This window comes from Pygocentrus nattereri, chromosome 1 (genome assembly GCF_015220715.1).
Source record: "Pygocentrus nattereri isolate fPygNat1 chromosome 1, fPygNat1.pri, whole genome shotgun sequence".
Taxonomy (NCBI): Eukaryota; Metazoa; Chordata; class Actinopteri; order Characiformes; family Serrasalmidae; genus Pygocentrus; species Pygocentrus nattereri.
Window position 1 is genome coordinate 18608284 of NC_051211.1, and position 14171 is coordinate 18622454.

A 14171-nucleotide genomic window follows, 5' to 3' on the forward strand; every position below is an offset into this window, starting at 1 on the left:
CAATGTAAAGACTATCAGGGATGATTATTTAAAAATGTGTTTTTCAGGAAATAATCTATAAAGAAATAATAATCAATGTTTTTTGCTCACACCTTGCTATTCCTGGCAGACCTGATATATCAAGGTCATGTAAGGTGTGACATTTAGTTGTTGTTTTAAACTCAGAACCTCATTTAGCGCTATATAAAGTGATACTCAACATTTGGCAATGTGAATAAGATGATAGAAATGTGGCTTTGGCTTGTTTTGCTGCCTCACGACATTGACATTTTGCAGTTATTGAGCCATCCATTAATGTTTTTTTTACAGTAGCCAGTATATTCCACCATTCCCCCATAGCTGCAAAGAGGAGACCGACTCCACATTAATGCCTATGGATTTAGAATGAGACGTCAAAAAAGCTCATGTAGGTGTAATGCATAGGTCTCCCAATACTTGGGTCAAAATAATGTATGTCTGTACTAAATCACTTCTCAAATGTCATTTCAATCTGCTTCTGAAAAGGCATAGAAGGTTTTTTTTTTGCAGGAATGTTCATTTACGAATGTTGTTATCAGGAAATAGTCAAGAAGTTCTGCTTACACCATGTCATTCCTGTCAGACCTGATACACTGCATTTGAAGGTCATGTAAGGTGTGGCATTTAGAAATTCAGTTGCATGATACAGAAAGTGAAATTCAACACTGAGAACTCTCAGATCTCCTCCCAGTCTTCCAAGGTGTGTCCATGTGAATACAATGATAGACAGGTGTTTTTAGCTAGTTTGAAATATATTTGTTAACGATTCTTTAATTTTAAGGTTTCCTTAAGTGGTTAATGAAGTGCCACATGGCCTATGACATGAGAATAATGAAGAATGACAGACATCTTCACAGTTCGCAACCTTGCAGTTTATTTGTGAACAAAGGTTCTCCATGCTGAGAAAACAGCTCTTCATGCAAAAACTGAACAGGAGCATATAAAAACCCTGTTAGTTTCAGGATCTCCTACTGCATACATAAAATCAAAATACATCACACTGCTATATCAAGGTTCTTTTATGAAAAAATAGATTAAAGAATCAGACCAGCCTTCCCGCCAGATTACTGCTGGGATAGGCTCCAGTAACCCCCACGGCCCAGAAGCATAAGTATCTTAGAAGAAGCAGAAGAATTAGGCCAATTTTTAGATTAATGAAATACCCCACTGCCATTTTACACCAAACGCAAGCACAGAAGGTTTTTTTTTTCTCTTCTATAGCAATTTATGGTAACAATGACCCAACAATATATTACACAACAATGTACATAATGGTCTACAGAGGACATAATTGTACTGTTTAATGCATACCCTCAAAAAAAAAAAAGACTGCAACATGAAAGCCTCAAAAAGGTAATATTTTCAGGTGGCTATTCGGCAATTGGCCTCCTACTTTCACTGAGCCTTCACTAAAAAACAGAAATGATTATTAAAAGCTCTCAATTTAACTACATGGGACTAGGACCAATAATGTAATTTTACTGTAATATACTGTACAGTTTATAAATGCTACAAGAAAATGTATTGTCCTTTGTACAGATATTGTTTTATTCATGAAAGCTTTGTGAACCCACACACTCTTAAATTGAAATTTGTATTTCTCTTGCTTGGTGTTTAGTTTCATAGACCAAAATTGTGGGGTTTAATATGGACTTGCTTCCCGTCTTTTGTTTTTTATATACAAAAGTTTTTTTCACTAATGTATTATATAATTATCCACAATACCACCAATAAGTCCTCCTACTGCACCTCCTACAGGGCCAAAATATTTGCACCCTTCATGTGCTAGTTGCCCTACCCATGACTTATAGGATGTAGAACCTTTTTCAGCATCTCTCTTTCCCCTCTCATACCCCTCTTTCTTGCCCTGCTCTCTGGCTTGAGTCACCTCCATCTCCAGTTTATAGCAGAATTCCTTTTCAGCTTGCAGTCTAGCCTTGTCCTCTGCCTCTTTCAACATCTTTTCTTTTTTTCTCTTGTACTTTTTTTTTTCTTGTTCCAAGTCTTCATGCATCTTTTCTTTAAGGGTCTGCTGTTTCCTTTCTACTTCCTGATTAAAAGCTTCTTGCTGTGCTCTAAGTTTATCATCCATCTCTCTTCGGAGTTGTTCATTTTTCTCCATCTTAACTTGTGCTTCTCTCTTGTGAAACTCTTTTTCTTTTTCTCTCCATTCGTTTTCCAGATTTTGCCTGTTCTCCTCCATTGCCTTTTTCATTTTCATAATTTCAACTTCATATTTAGCTTTCAGTTCTTCTTTCTCTCTCTCTATCTCCTTCTGTCTCTCTATCAGTATTCTCTCTTTTTCTTCTTTCAGAGCTTTCTCGACTTGCTGGAACATCTGATTAGTGTAGCAGCTCCCTCCATTCACTGCCACCATGGAGTCAATCTTCTCCAGTAGAGCAGTGACCTGACTGCGGTCTTCAGGATTTCTGTTATTGAACACATGGTACTGACCAGCACACTGGTGAATCATGTTTTGTAAAATAAACTCAGAAGATTTAACAAAGTCCTCAATGCTCACTTGCATTTGATACAGATCATCTCCTCTGGTGAACAGCACCATGGTATATCTTATGGATTCTTCACCAAACAGATCTTGGATCATCTTCACTGCATGTTGTTCCTCTTGTGTGAAGCGTCCCACTGTAAGAACCATGAGAAAGACATGTGGACCTGGAGCTGCCATGGTGATGCACTTAACGATTTCCTTCCTGACCTCTACGTCAGGAATATTTGTATCAAAAAGTCCTGGAGTGTCAATCACAGAGATCTGTTTCCCTCTGACTTCAGCTGATTGTTTCTCACACACACTGGTAACTGATCGAGCACTAAGCAACTCTCTGAATACTTTTTTTCCCAGGATGGTGTTTCCTGAAGCACTCTTCCCCACTCCAGTCTTCCCCAGCAGCACAATTCTTAGTTCATCTCTACCTGAGGAGGAGTCTAGAAAGAAAAAAACAGAAGCCATGTAACACAGACAAGATACATAATGTATATAAAAAAGTCAAACATAAAAGCCAAACTACGTAGCTTTGCCATTGTTGTCAAGACTTGTCTATCCTAAACAGCCAAACACTCCCATAAACTCTGACTCCCCATCTGTTTTACAAAGGTTCAAGTGTTTGTGTGAATCAATGACAAGTGTATTTGCATAAATTTATCCAGGATATGATGTCATTAACCAGTCCAGTGATTATAATTGAAAAGATGTTGGTTGAAACAGAAACTCTGACTCACACCATTATTTTTAACTAAATTGACTTAGTAACCATAAGTGAGTAACCAGTGGCCATATCCCTCCAGTAAGAATATTGTTTTTTAACAGTAGTTAAATAATCAAACCAGTATATACTACATCTGAATAGTCCTTGTCAATACACTGAGGTCAACTTAAAATTCTAAGGTGTCTCACTGCACAGTTTTTTTGATTAATCTTAACTTGGTTCATTTTTCCTAGTTCATATTTTTTTGCACTGCATTTGCAAGGTATGCCAACGATACAGTTAAGAGTGAGCTCACAAAAAAAAAAAAAACTTGAATGTACCACCTCCTTACAACCTGAAAGTTTTTTTTTTCAGTTTTCAACCTCCCCCTATGTCATTAATAACTCATATGTGCATGACTTCCCTTTTGTGTGACGCTCTAAGGTTGTTCTGGTGTTGCTTGAGCCATTGTGTTACTTTGGAGACAATATGTATTTAGTGTTTTGTGTCCTAGAAACAATGAAACGGTTTCTTCTGCTCAGACAGGCAGCATTGCCTCCACTAAGCTAAATCAGTTTGTGCTAAGATAAACTGTTACTGCTGCTCAAATAAGTTTATTTACAGAGAAAAGTATTAAAAATCATTTTTAAAATTGTGGTATTAAGCTCCTGGGTAACAATTTTGTTTAACATTATGGTGAGTTTCAAGACAGTTTCACTAAATTACAGTGAAACAACTAACACTAATAAGCTGATAAAGAACACTAAAATATCTCACAAAATTTACATTACATTTTAATGTAACCTCTGACATTTCAGCGATTTATATTGTGTTGGTATTTACCGTCATGCTACCCAAAATGACTAGACTTTGGAGTTTGTTCCTAATGTATCGACATTAAGGGGCTGTAAAAGAAGGCATTACTAGGGGTTCATTGGCCTGCCAGGAACTAGCATATGTGTTCACTATATTTTCCTTTGAGTAGAGAATCTCAATTGAGAGATTGTAGTCCAGGATTAGGCTTAATTCTAGTCCAGGAAACCAACACAAAGTTCAAATAACAGCAATCGCACAGTGTGATGTGATTGGGAGTTTAAGAGGAGGAAAAAATTCTCTTAGCCTCAGGGCATGATGTGATTAAGGGAGTTATAGCCTCTTAGTGTAAGATAGCAATGACCAAATTAAGGAACAAAAAATGACAAAATTTAGCCCTAAAAATGTAATGAGTTTTATTTTATAGGGAGGCAGCATATTCAGTGTTTTTTGAGAGAGCTGTATCAACTGTATCATTGACCTAAGGAAGAATACCAATAAATGTGTGTAAGATGAGTTTTAAGCTAAATTAAGATGAGATACCTCAAAAATGCTGGGCAGCAGGTTAACTCGATTTTTTACAGTGTGATGTAAAAACATGCTTACCTTGGATCTGATTTATTTGTTTTTTGAGATTACTGATTTTATTCCTTAGTTTTCTAACCTTAGCCACATGTGAACTGCAGTACATGTCTGTTGTATAGTAGCTTTCATTGTTTTGTACTACCAACTGCTCTACATATTTCAAAATCTCTGACGTTCTATTGGTGTCCAAAGCATGACTACGTCCTTTACAAGTTTCAATTAGATTTTTAGTTGCTTCATCTAAATCTACTGTTTCCTGCCCCGCCTCTGTAATGAAGAGGACCATGGAGTAGTTGTTGAATGTGGGTCCATAGATTCTCTGGATCTTCTCTATTTCTCTTTTGTCTTCATCAGCAAGACGTCCATCATGAATGACAAGGAGAAAAGCATGAACTCCAGGATCACAGAGAGACACATTGTGTATGATCGATAAACATTACTGGACATTGGAAAACAGTGTACGGACTTAACATTCAACCTGCTGTTTCTCAACCCCAAGCTACCTATTGTTTGCCCCTACTTCGCTACTTCACCTCCGACTGGAAGACATGTCGACAGGCATGCAAACGTAAACACAAGCGGAGGCATCTGGGCTAGGTTAACTCGGATCCCACTCCCCAGCCTACTTCTAGCAAACGTCACTGGAAAACAAGCTGGATGAACTAAGACTCTGTTGTGAACTAAGAAACTGTTGTGTTTTTGTTTTTACTGGTTTTTTTTTTACTTTACTTTTTAAACCTGGCTTCACAGCAGCATATCGGACTCGGCTATCATGCTTTACGGGCTCACAGTGCACCGCATGGGCTGCATAGCCGATTCCCTCAACAAAAACAAAACAAGGGGAGGGGGGCTGTGTGTGTTTGTGAATGACCGATGGTGCACCAACTCAGCTGTTGTCGGAAGCCTCTGCTCACCTGATTTGGAGTACATGGTGGTGAGATGTAGACCCTATTATCTCCCTTATGAATTTAATGTGGTTATTGTCGTGGCCACGTACATTCCTCTGCAATGCGATGCTAAGCTAACTAATGCTATCAGCAAGCAGCAGTCTCGAAATCCAGAAGCTGCACTCATCGTCTTCATCGTCTCGAAGCCTTGGGGACTTCAATCAAACTGATCTCAGAACAGTGCTTTCCAAGCTCCATCAGCACATCTCCTGTCTAACATGAGGAGAAAACACACTGGATCACGTCTACACGAACATGGAAGAGGCGTACAGCACCACCCTGCTGCCTTTGTTCGGTATGAGTGATCACATCTCTCTGCTGATGAAGCCCACATACCGGCCGGTCCTGAAACGGGTTAATGCGACAGTAAGAGCAGTGCGTGTGTGGCCTCATGGAGCGGAGTCAGTCTTACAGGACTGCTTTCAGTGTACTGCCTGGGACATGTTCAAGACTGCAGCAACCATAGAGTCTCTGGTTGATGTAAATGAATATGCAACATCTGTCACTGGATTCATCAAGAAGTGTGTAGATTAGACATATCCGCACACTTCCAAACCAGAGGAGCCCCTACCTGCACCACTCACAGTGACTAGTGAAGAGGCGAGGAGAGCACTGTCACGGGTCTCTACTCACAAAGCAGCAGGCGCTGATGGCATTACAGGTTGGGTCCTGAAAGCGTGTGCCAATCAGCTGGCTGCCACCTTCACAGACATTTTCAACATCTCCCTGGCACAGTCTGTTCTTCCTGCCTGCTTCATAGCCACAACAATCATCCCCATCCCAAAGAAAACCACCACCTCAAGCATGAATGACTACTGCCCCATTTTTCTCACACCCATAGTCATGAAGTGCCTCGAGAGACTGATCCTCACTCACTTAAAGAGGAGCCTTCCCAGCACCCTGGACTCCCACCAGTTTGCCTACCGGGCAAACAGATCTACTGAGGATGCAGTCTCTCTGGCAATACACACTGCACTCAACCACCTGGAAGGAACTAACACCTATGTGAGAATGCTGTTCATCAACTTCACCTCCGCCTTTAACACCATTATCCCCTCCAAACTCGTCTCCAAGCTCAACACACTTGGAATAAGTCACACCCTGTGCAGCTGGATTATGGACTTCCTCACCTGCAGACCCCAGTGTGTTAGGATGAGTGAACACACCTCCCCCTCCCTCACACTCAGCACAGGTTGTCCACAAGTCTGTGTCCTCTTACCAATGCTCTACACACTGTACACCTACGACTGCACTCCAAAACACAGCTCCAATACTTTCATTAAATTTGTGGATGATCTCACAATCATAGGCAATATCACCAACAATGATGAAGGACCATACAGAGAGGAAGTCAAGCTCCTCACAGAGTGGTGTGCCGCCAACAACCTCTCCCTTAACGTCAGCAAAACCAAATAACTGATTGTTGACTTCAGGAGGGGAAGTAGAGAGCATGCACCACTGAGCATCGAGGGGGCGATGGTGGAAAAGGTGAACAGCTTCAAGTTTCTTGGTGTCTACATATCCGAGGATCTCACCTGGTCACTCAACACATCCCACATCATCAGGAAAAGCCAACAACGCCTTCACTTCCTCAGAAGGTTAAAAAAAGTCAACCTGCCACAACAGCTCCTCTGCAACTTCTACAGAGCCACAGTGGAGAGCATCTTGACCAGCTGCATCACCGTCTGGTACGGCAGCCCCACTGCTGTTGAACGCAAGGCCCTGCAGAGGATGGTCAAAACTGCTCAACACATCACCGCAGCAGTCTTCCCGCCCACAGAGGACATATATGACAACCGATAGGAAAGCCACCAACATATCCTCAGACCCCACACATCCCAGCCACCCCTTGTTCCGTCCTCTGCCATCAAGAAAGAGGTACCAGAACATCCGAGCCAGAACCACCAGGTTCAAGAACTGGTCACACCGGCAGCATCGACCTGTGCTTAACAACAACACTACAGTTCATTACTGACCAGCCTGATCATCCAGCACACTACACACTGAGCTCAGAAGACTGTATGCTGTGCACGCCATCTCTGGCTAGCCTTATTTATAGTATATTTATATATTTTTACTGTAACTGTTTATTTAAGATGTTACCTGGACATTATGCTGCTACTCTGTAACTGCACTGTACACTTTATATACAGTTTACTGTTTACATCTCTTTTTTTTACCAATAGTACTTCTGCATTAACTGTACTGTACTGCAATTCACCATGCACATTTCTGTCTATGTACCTGATACACTTGAATATCTGACTATGCACTTACTGTCTATACATCCAATACACCTATAACACTTGCCTATGTTCGACACCTGTACCTACTGACTGCACATTTTGTCTGTCTTTTACTGTCTTTTGTCTTTACACTGTTTACTTTGCATCTTTTATTACTGCACTGGAAAAGTAGCCCAATAGTGTTTCATTATACTGTACTACCCTGTATTGTATAATGACAATAAAGTTGAATTGAATTGAATTGAGTATTGATCAGATGCTGACAGCATAATATCGCCATTACAGGGAAAACCATTTTTTTAACAGTGCTGTAATTATCTAGTATTTAATAGATAATATGTAATAATTCTAAATAATTTCTGACATATCTTTCAATTACATAGTAAAATGGAAAATTACCAGATATGGACAGTATTATTATAGTATTAGTGGACAGTAGTATTGTATTAGTTGTATTAGTGCTTCAGTCCACTAATTTTAATTTAACAGGTGAATATGTAATACTCAGAATATTTAAGTTGAAATACTGTTGCATTACATAGTACTACACTGGTACGTATTGTTAATTTCGAAACTAAACTGTACATACCCTCTAAAAAAATCCACCACTTGGCATTGTCTAGCACTGCACTGACTAGACTAACAGTCCTTTTACATTTACATTTACTTACATTTACCGTGACTAAACTATAAAACTAGTCTCTGATTTCTGTGATTAGAAATATCCCTACAGACATTTGAATAAACAAATGTTTTACATGTGTTTGTGTTAGAAGTAAGGTCTAATGGTTCTCAAACTTGGCAGAATTATATAACACAATACAATACATTATTAGGTCAATCAGAATTTCTACATGCCGCAATCCAAATACACACATTAATTATGTTTAGCAGTGATTTGTTCCTTACCTACACTCAGCGCCATTTTGTGTTTGCTGTCAAGCTGGATTCTGAAATGAGATCAGGAAATTCCAGAGAAAAATCAGAAGCCTCCACCTAAAACACACCTCCATCTCTAACCACACCCTATTTAAGAATATCACTATATATATATATATATATATATATATATATACATACATACAGGGCTGTATGTGTCCATATGGGAAAAAATGTATTCTAAATGTATGTAGAATAAAATGCAATTTGAGAACACAAAACACATTTTTAAAGGACCATTTAATTTATTTCATATATAAGAAATTAAACACCTCTTAAATGACAATCAATTAACTGAACAAATGTTTGCCGATTGTTGATAATCGGGTGTTACTGCTCCAACAGATCCACAGACGATGCCATTGCACTAACAATACTCACTGCTCTCACACACCTGGACAGAAAGAACACATCTGTAAGAATTCTGCTCATAGATTACAGCTCAGCATTCTACACAATCATCCTTGCCAAACTCATTCCAAGGCTCATTTCACTCAGTCACCTTGTCAGCATTATTATCATATCATATCATCTTCAAGTCTCAGTCTACACTATGGCCTTAAATATTTAGACACTCCAAGCTCCTATGCAAGAGTCATGTTTGTAGACTTAAGCTCTGTTTTTAATACAGCTGTGCTTGAATGGCTTTATGACAAAAGGCTACAGCTGAGTATAGACTCCTCCATCACACAATGGATTGTTAACTTTCTTTCTGACAAGAGGCGATTTATGTGGCTGGGACTCTTACCTGTCAGAACTCCTGTTCATCAACACAGGAGCACCTTAGGGTTGTGTGCATTTGCCTCTCCCATACCAACGAGGGCACCTCTAGTGACTCTTCTATCAAGTTAATGATGAGTCTGCCTATAAGAGAGGGGCAACCTGTCTCACTATGCAGTAAAAAATAACTTGAGAAAAAAACAGGACCCACCGTCGATCTCCCCTTCATATCAATAACAGTGCTGTTGGTAAGAGAGTCATCCAGATTTCTAGTTACAGCCATCTCTAAAGAACTGAAATGGAAGGTAAACAAACATTGTCAAGAAAACTCATCAAAATATGTTCTTTCTGCAAAAGTTGCAGAAACTCCTCTCACTGGTTCACTTAGTTCTACAGATCCATCAGCAAGAGCATTCTAACCACTTCCATAAGTCAAATTTCTTACTTGACCTCCATTGTAATGCTGCACAGGACCTTAAATGGGCACTTCATGCTTGAAATCTCTCCAACATGGCTCAATTAAAGCAATTGTGTAAGGAAGGGTGGGGCAAAATATATCTATAATGATGTAAAAGACTGGTCTCCAGTTATCGTGGTTGTCTTTGTTGCTGTTAAAGTGTATGTATTGTGTTTATGGGCAGTTACCTTTCACACGGTTTATTTAGGTGTGTTTTTCCTTCAATAAGGAAATGAATAAATGATATAAATATGAATGAATAAATATTCATTTAAGAACTTTATCATGTTTTTACTCTCTTAACATTTATAAGAGTAAGTATAAGCTGAAACCATTTATTTTGACAAATCTGCAAATATTTAGGAAATCAGGAGTGGCAAACTTTTTAGTAGCATTGGAAAATTTGATGACAATGTTTTTAGTCAAAGTGTTTGCAGGCTACTCAAGAACAAAAACATTTCATCTCTGTGGGTAAATGCATTGTAGGTACAAGTGTAATGCTAATGTTCACCACTTTAGTTCTCCAGTAAATTTTTCTTCACCTGGTCCACAAAGTGTTAATCTGCCACTCTCTGCTAGTTTAACACGACAAATGTTAGATAAATGTTATTTTTATACTATCATAGTTGAAAAATATGGAGCCTCTGAACGGATGTGGTGGGCTTTTAGGTACAAATCTTGTGAGCATCAGATACTATGTCGTATGCACCAGATAATATCAGGTTAGCACCAGATATTATACTTTCAGGTGAGCACCAGATACTAACAAACGAGCACCAGTTACTAAATCTGTTATGTTTTGCTGCTTATTTTAGCCAGGACAGTCCTGACCAAAGAGTCTAGTGAAATCTTTTCCTGCTTAAATAAAAGTAAATAAATATTTGACATCAAATTAAAGATACTTGTAAGTTGCCATTTTTATTATTTGGAGGTGACTGCTCTCTTTATAATGGGGGGGTGGGGGGGCGAGCAGGGGGACACATGTGCGGAGACAAGCGAGATTTATTATGGGCAAATCCAAAATCAGGGTCAAGACAGTCCAGGTTCAGATGGCCAACACAGATAGAACGATATGCAGACATGATGACAAACACAGGAAAACTACAACAAGGGCTGGAGGAACGAACACCAAACGAACACCAAGCAAAACCAACAGCACATACATCAAACATCCAAACAAAGACTAGCAAAAACTAGGGGCAAACACAGGGCTTAACTTAAATAATCACAGGGATGATGAGGGACAGGTGGGAACAGGTGGGAACAATCAGGGGTGGAGTCACGAAAAAAAGTGGGCTGGACTAAAGACCAAAACAAAAGCAAATGACAGGACTAGCTAAAGGTAAACAAAAAGCACATGGGGGGGTGGGAAGAGCCAAGCGTGACACTCTCATTACTTCTGATATATGTGGACTTGCTCAGTAGTCAGGCTAAGCTGTAACAGAAATTCAGTCCTTCAGCATTTACAAGGATTTACAGTCGTGGGCTGGAGGTTAGGGATCCAGCCTTGTGACCGGAAGGTCGCCGGTTCGATCCCCAGAGCTGACAGCACATGACTGAGGTGTCCTTGAGCAAGACACCTAACCCCCCACTGCTCAACCGGGCACTGCAGATTGGGCTGCCCACCGCTCCAGGCAAGTGTGCTCACTGCCCTCTAGTGTGTGTATGCTCACTAGTGTGTATGTGGTGTTTCACTTCACGGATGGGTTAAATGCGGAGGTGAAATTTCCCTGTTGTGGGACTAATAAGGGTCACTTAATCTTAAACTACATTACACAAAGTCATCATTTATAGTGAACATTCAACTGGGAGGTGTCTGTCCAAAACCCTAACCCCTACATTTCAGCTTGTGGAAATGAAATTATTATTTTATTTATTTATTTGCTCTTTTCTTCTTTTTGCGTTCTTTCAAAAAAGTAAAAAAAGTTTTCATGTCACTACTGAAACACAAAGGCTCAACTGAAGAGGAAGAGGGCCGGTTAGTGAACTGTTCTCTTTTTCTACTGTATGTTGACATGACTGTATGTGATTGTCCAGCATGTGACCAGAAGCAGCAGATCTCAGCAAACCCCACAGTCTGACTGAAGAGACACAGCAACAGTGCCACCTGCAGGACGTGCTCAAACACTGTCAACCAATCAAACTCTGGATCTTCCTCTGTCCTCCAGTTCAGTGCTGGACAGTTCACTAAAGGTTAAATATCATAACAAAAACATTTTATAACAACCATCTCTCTCTCTCTCTCTCTCTGTCTCGCTCTCTCTCTCCCCCACCCCTTTCTCACTATCTCGCTCTTTCTTCTTTCTCATAGGGAGGGCTCAAACATACTTTTAGTCATCAGCACCAAACTTAGAAATCGTAAAACAGACAGGCTCAAAGTGTGTATTAGACATGGCTGTTCATCTTGTCATTCTTTTTGTGAAAATAAGTCACATACAAAAAATAAAACAATTACAAGGCATTAAGGAGCAGCAGTGTTTCCAGGTTTATTAAAGATTAAGGCCTTACAAGAAGCATAGCATTAATCTTGAGTTCATGAGAAGCAATTGAAACACACAAAGAGATACATACATTTTAATACAACTCCTGGTGAAGGAGGGGTTCGCCTGTCTCTTCCTTTGCCCTTCCCATTTTTATTCTTAATCTTCGCAGATTTTGGGAACCATTAACTCTCAAATTACATGACCTTATTGGCTGCCATTATCTCCAAATCAGCATATTAATTTTGGACCATTTCCAGCACAAGGTAAACAGGGTTCATTTTACTAGGTAAAAAAATTAAAAACCTCCAGATATCCACTTTTGAAAGTCACAACACTAACATAAGCAATTCTAATTTCACTCATCAGCAAAAACCCAGAAAACCAATACAAAATCAATCAATCCTTCCCACATGTGACTTGAAACCAAAAACAAAGTAACAAAGAGTTAAAAGCAATATATGAGTTAAATGTGAATAACATAGGAACACAGGAGTTTAAGATACACAAATCACCGTACCATTTGTTATGTTTTTCATCTGGTGTTTTCTGGTTTTGGCCCACACCTGCTTTGTGAGTACAAGCCTGTTTTGTGTTTCCATCAGTAAAACTTCTCTTGATCATTTTACTGTGAGTGTCTGACACATTCTGTGCGGTTACATAATGATTACACAAATACAAAGAAGTACATAAGTGATCATCATATCAGAAGAAGAACAATCAGCAAAATTCCACCACAAAAAGCATGCAGTAACCGCAATCAGTACAGGGCACCATATAACCTCACTTTGTTCATAACAAAAAGTTCTTCTGTCAGTTTGTGGATCACATTCTTCTCCAGGGACCACCTGCAGAGGTCGCTCTCACCTCAGTTCTAGTCTGTTTACTGCACATCTAAATGTTGTTTTGTAATCTATTTCCCATATTCTTATGTTTTTTGTGATGTCTTTTAGAGAGTTTCTCTGTCAGTTCTGAGCCTTGTTGTTTATTGTTATACCCTATTGGATTTTGACCCTTGCTTGTGCTTTTTTTTTTTGAGCTTTGTACATAACATTGGATTTGGTTACACTAAATTTCAGATTTTTCCCTTTTTTATGTGGACTGTCTCTGGCCTATGACCTTTGAAATGAACCTCTTTGACAATAAAGATAGTTTGCTATTGGATACTGGTCGCTTCTCTTCTGCAGTGTTACACTAGCCATGTTTACATGCAGCCTGATAATCCATTAATAATCAGACTAATAGCTCAATCAGAATAGAATATGTCCATGTAAACACCTCAATCGGAACAGACTAATCCGATTGGGGCCATTCAGAATACAATTTCTATCTGATTGAACGAGGTGGGCAAACCTCTAAATAATGTGTTAAATAGAAGAATAATAACCATGTAAATGCCTGAATCCGATTACCTTGTGGGCTGGAGGTTAAGGAACCAGCCCTGTGACCGGAAGGTTGCTGGTTGGATCCCCTTGGCTGACAGTCCATGACTGAAGTGCCCTTGAGCAAGGCACCTAACCCCCAATTGCTCCCCGGGCGCCATGGATAGGGTTGCCCCCTAGGGTGTGTTCACTAGTGTGCATGTATGTGGGTGTTTCACTGCATGGATGGGTTAAATGCAGAGGTCTAATTTCACAGTGTGCAAAACACAGTGACAAATGGTTGTTAATTCTATTCTACCTTCCAATCGGAATGTTACGTTGTTCGCATGCGCATCACATAATAGCGAAAGGTTTATACCGGTCAACATGGCGGAGCAGAAA

The 14171-nt window shown here is 39.6% G+C and overlaps 1 protein-coding gene across 2 annotated transcripts; it reads right to left on the reverse strand.

The window, feature by feature from the left end:
- Positions 1-1348: 1348 nt before the first annotated feature.
- On the reverse strand, positions 1349-9599 carry LOC108438322 (GTPase IMAP family member 4-like). 2 transcript variants are annotated; one of them, XM_037541825.1, is made up of 4 exons: positions 9500-9550; positions 9133-9145; positions 8722-8762; positions 1349-2961 (listed from the first exon to the last, which is right to left on the reverse strand). In XM_037541825.1, exons 3-4 carry the CDS (start codon positions 8735-8737, stop codon positions 1715-1717), a joined length of 1263 nt encoding a protein of 420 aa, XP_037397722.1. In that variant the 5' UTR covers positions 8738-8762; positions 9133-9145; positions 9500-9550; the 3' UTR covers positions 1349-1714. The 2 variants fall into 2 exon arrangements, with proteins under 2 accessions (XP_037397722.1, XP_017571540.2); XM_017716051.2 differs by lacking the exon at positions 9133-9145 and having other exon boundaries at positions 9500-9599.
- Between the last annotated feature and the right edge of the window lie 4572 nt (positions 9600-14171).

Coding starts and splice junctions, on each gene's coding strand:
- LOC108438322 (XM_017716051.2), bottom strand. CDS start 9,519: ATGAACAGGAGTTCTGACAG. Junction 8,763..9,499: donor ATGAACAGGAGTTCTGACAG/GTAAGAGTCCCA, acceptor ATCTCATTTCAG/AATCCAGCTTGACAGCAAAC. Junction 2,962..8,721: donor CAAAATGGCGCTGAGTGTAG/GTAAGGAACAAA, acceptor TTTTCTTTCTAG/ACTCCTCCTCAGGTAGAGAT.